General features: G+C 38.4%; 2 protein-coding genes across 2 annotated transcripts; both read left to right on the top strand.

The window, feature by feature from the left end:
- Window positions 1-788, top strand: LOC124893297 (cold-responsive protein kinase 1-like; the record flags this gene model as incomplete). Its single annotated transcript, XM_047404333.1, is given in 2 exon segments — window positions 1-45; window positions 132-788. Coding segments are annotated over 2 exon segments (255 nt in total), but the record flags the coding sequence as incomplete, so codon positions are not given.
- Window positions 789-1,858: 1,070 nt separating this feature from the next.
- LOC124893296 (MDIS1-interacting receptor like kinase 2-like) lies at window positions 1,859-4,735 on the top strand (the record flags this gene model as incomplete). The annotated part of the gene is given in 3 exon segments (XM_047404332.1): window positions 1,859-2,996; window positions 3,375-3,520; window positions 4,606-4,735. Coding segments are annotated over 3 exon segments (476 nt in total), but the record flags the coding sequence as incomplete, so codon positions are not given.
- Between the last annotated feature and the right edge of the window lie 16 nt (window positions 4,736-4,751).

Raw genomic sequence — 4,751 nt, 5'->3', positions numbered from 1 at the left:
AAGAACCCGAGGCCAGGTGGTGAGACTGAATACCTCGTGGATGAGGTTAGTGAAACTCAATTAACTCTAATAGTTATGTACATTACTTTAGGAAACTAGAGAAAGTTATTGGCTTTTATCAACTACTATAGGCACAGAAAAAGGATCAGAGGGGAAATTTAATGGACCTCGTTGATCGTAATCTGATGAGCTATGACTGGACAGAAGCAGAGATGATTCTAAGATTAGCAATTCAATGCATAGATTCACCGTCAATCAGACCAACCATGTCTAAAATCGTGAAGATTTTAAAGAAAGAACCCTCAATCAGGACCATTTCGATCAAGCCAGAGGGTGTTTAATTTCTCCATGTACAAGACTCAGAAATGGGAAAGAATTCGCTCCTATTGGCTTCTCGTGGCCAATACAACATCTGGGCAAACAAGGTTAAGAAATCATGACCAATACACTATGCTTGACAGAGGCGGAGCTAGAAGGCAACTTATTAGTTCGTATGAACAAGTAGTATGTTTGTCCTAAACCTTGTATTTGTGTTATGAGATTCACTGAATACGTACATATTTTAAATTTAGAATCCGGTTATTAGCAGTTGATGTTGTTACGGTAAATTCAGAAGTCATAAAATTCAAATCCTAGATACGCCTCGGTGTTTCGACTAGTGTGCCAGGATTTGATATTTTATTGGCTTGCCAGGTTATGTACAATACATGATTGTGTTGCCTTGTTGAGTTAAAATCTTGTTGCATCTATTAAATAAAATGATAAGATATGATGAAACACAAGAAAAACATGTCTTCAAAATTTATGTGTCACGTCTGTGTAAGGTCTCTACAAAACACAATGAAAACATTTAGACTGTTTAGTTGCGGGTTGACATATGTACGGCGTGCACTATCAAAGCTGAAGAAGTGCTTACTTACCGGCTGTGTTCAAGTTTGAGTATTGAAGGGGAACCTTGAAGTAACTGGTAAAATTATTGCCATGTGACCAGAAGGTCATTGGAAACAACCCCGTGGTCAGGCTCTTCCGTGGACCCTGCGCATAACGGGAGCTTTAATGCATCGAGCTGCTTTATTTTTTTTGTTTGTTTCATAGCTGCAATAATTTTGAAAAAGCAAAAAAAGATCAGTGAGAAGTAATATTGTGGGGGCTGCTAATTAATGTGTACAGGTAAATGTTCTCAAAAGAAGATTTTTAGTCCAATCATATAGATCATTTTACATGTTTTTTTTTAATAACTGCAGTGTTCGAGCCATCTTTCGCACAACTCGACTAAATTCACGGGATACCTGCCACCTCCTAATATTTCAGGTAATTCTATCCACCAATGTTAGGACAGGTGGAAAAATCACCTAGTATAAACCATCTTTCGCACAACTCGACTAGATTCAGGGGATACCTACCACCTTCCAAGATATCAGGTAATTCTGTCCCTCAACGCTAGGATAGGTGAAAAAAATCACCTAATATAAAATCAACAAGTATTTTTTTGCCTCTGCTGGAATTTGAACTTGAGGCCTTGAGTTCTCGACCCACAATGCTCATTTTTCCACAGTCAATTGCTAATGGTCTTTGTTTATTGAGATTGAGAAAAAAGAAAGAAGGTATTCACGCTAGCTTTTTTGCACCTTGACTTATTTCACGAAATACGTGTCACCTCTCACCAGGAACATATATGAGAACTCTGGCTACTAAAGTTAAAAAAAATACGAAGAACTCATCTAGCATTTTTGTCTCTGCGCGAAATTGAACATAAGACCTCGTGGTGCTCAATCCACGTTATTGAGTACTCGGCCACACCCTTGGGGTCCAAATTGCTATGGTTTTTGTTTATTGAGAAAAAATAAAGAAGGTAATATCCCTGCTCTGGTCTTTTTTAAGTAGAATTTTCTTTTAGTCATTTCATCAAACACCTTTAATGCAAATCACGAGTTGCTTTAATTTTCACATAAGAAAATGCCCTTTTTGTTAGTGGATTTAATATGCCGATTCACGATTTAAGCTCTATGTGTTCAATCTGTAAGGTTCTATATTTCTAAAGTTATTAGTTAACATCTTGTTATTTTAATGGACCTTTGCACGTAAATTTATGCTCCACTATCAAAAATGTTGGGTTCAGAAGAACCTTGGTACTATGTCTTAACTTTGGGGGACAAAGTTACCTGGTATTTGTTATTGGTGAGAGGTAGTAGGTATTTCGTAAAATTAGTCGAGGTGTGCATAAGCTGGCCCATAAGTGTACGCCAACCTGTGGAATATGAAGAGGGTAGAGTGTACACCGAGCTGTGGAATATGGAGAGGGTAGAGTGTACACCGACTTGTGGGGTATGGCGAGGGTAGAGTGTACACAAGTTGACTCATACACCACAATTATCAGCAAGAACAACAACATGGCCCAATGTAGTCCCACAAAGTGGGGTATGGGAAGGGTAGAGTGTTCGCCGACCTGTGGGGTATCGGTAGGGTAGAGTGTACACATACGTTACCTCTACCTCATAGGTGAGATAGATATGTTGTTTCCGATAGACCCCCGGATCAAGATAGAAACACACTAGAAAAAGACGTAATGAGATAGACAACACGATTATCAAAAAAAGGAAAAGAAACAGGTACTACTATGCTGCATCCCCTTTTGGGTACATGAGATAGAAATGAGTCAAAGAATCTGCTCAGCATTATTGGAGGTTTCAGCTTTACCTTTTTGGAAAAGATAAGCTATGCTATGCTGTAATGGCCCAGAAGTGAAACAACATGGAAAAGTGAAAAAACATTGTTCTTTTTTCTATAAACCACACAATGTTGTTTGTCGATTTACGTGAATCCAGTAGCTTTTGCCTAGATCATGTATATGTTTTAAGAAATCCACTAAATATCTATAAATATTTGAGCCGAGGGTCTATTAGAAACAACCTAAATACCTCACAAAGGCACTGCTGTCGAAGGGTCAAAACGCGCGTTTTCCCTTGCTTAATGTGCACTTCAATGCCATCGTCAAGGTTCTAAGGCATACTTTTCGTTGCCAACAAATCTTCGAGCTATTTTGCGCTTTTTGCTTTTGATAACACTAGGCTCGCATGCATCCTACTCTCGTCGGACCCACTTGTGGGAATTCACTAGGCATATTGTTATTGTTATTTGATTATGAACCCGGTTAGGATTATATATTAGTTTGAGGCTGTTGTAGGAACCCATAAACTTAAAATCCTGGATTCGCCTATGTGAGACACAATATTATTGGGTATATTTGAAGAAAGAAATGCTATTATAAAGGTATTATGGGCACGTCTTTGCGAAACTGTATGGTTAAAGCTAAAGAAAAGAAAAAAAAGCATTTCCTGTTTAGCTAATATCGCAATGTTCATGCATATTTACAGGGTCTTCATTTCTTTTTTGCTGCTTTTAGTCCTTTGTGAGGTGACTTTGGAACAAGCTACGCAAGGCCCTCTACTCAAAATTTGTACTACAACTTGGTTTGACAGCAGTTCAACAAATATACCTCCTCCTCTTGCCGAAGAAGATGGTAAGATTGTGGCCATTGAGATATTGAACACAAGTTAGTCTTGTAAACGTATTAACTATCAAAAACAATCTCTCTACTTCCGAGGTAGGGTAAGGTCTGCATACCCTCTACCCTTCCTAGACGCCACTTTGTGCGACTACACTGGGTATGTTGTTGTTGTTGTTGTATGGAGAGAATTTTCAAGAAACAGCTTGAAAATGTTTATATTTTCGAATTATTTTTCCATTCCGACTTCCCTTTCCTACATCACCACAAAGGTTCTAGCTTGCTTTGTTTATGGTAAAGACATCTCTTCTGTAACAACTTTTTGTGCATCAGCTATTACTCTAGTAAGATTGAAATGAAAGGTGAACCTTTACGGGTTATTTTGTTGACGAATAGTAACATAGTGATTAACGTAATATAGAAACAAAATTGTAGTGTGCGAGGAGATTCTAATTTCTTAGTTTCCTCCATTTGATCAGGGATGAGATTGAATTTTCGTTAGACGAATAAAGTAGAGTAAAGCATCTAATACCACCCTCCCCCCAACTATTGACCAAATTTGCTACAACACACTCCAACTTCATGGGAGCCTTATTACCCCCGAACTAAATTTTAGCGTATTTTTATCAATCTTTTTAGCTGACATGGGCCCCATTTTATGTAATAAAGGTGCCACGTCAGCACAAAAGTGTGACAAAAATATGCTAAAATTGAGTTTGGGGGAATAGGACCCCTGTGAAGCTGGAGTGTGTTGTAGCAACTTTGGCCATAGTTTGGCGCCGGGGTGGGGGGTGGGTGGGGGAAAGAGGCAGCGTACTGGATGCTTATCTCAACGGTATTAAAGAAATTACACTTTCCCTTCTAAACTTATTTCACATGCTCATAGCTAACACTTGGTGTTGCAATCCGGAGGAGTTTGTTTGGCTTAAAAACAAGTTATGCAGGTATTTTATACATGGATAAGTAATGTAAGGCCGGAATTGTTTTTTATCTAGAGTTTAGATGAGCTTGTTATTTGCTGTTATATTCGTCATGACATCAGTTTATCCGTCCTAATTTTTTTTTCTGCGCTGACGCAATTTTCTTCATGTGGATGCCAGAGAATGTCATCAATGATCTGCTTGGTTGTTCTAAGGGAATATTACCTCCAAGTTGTTTTATTGGATTTTCAAATGCCGTCACTTGCAATTGTTATCATGAGAATCAGAAAAGATGTCGAGTGGAGCACATGTATCGCTTCTAATTC

Source organism: Capsicum annuum, unplaced genomic scaffold (genome assembly GCF_002878395.1).
Source record: "Capsicum annuum cultivar UCD-10X-F1 unplaced genomic scaffold, UCD10Xv1.1 ctg57112, whole genome shotgun sequence".
Lineage (NCBI taxonomy): Eukaryota > Viridiplantae > Streptophyta > Magnoliopsida > Solanales > Solanaceae > Capsicum > Capsicum annuum.
This window is presented reverse-complemented; position numbering and strand designations above follow the sequence as displayed.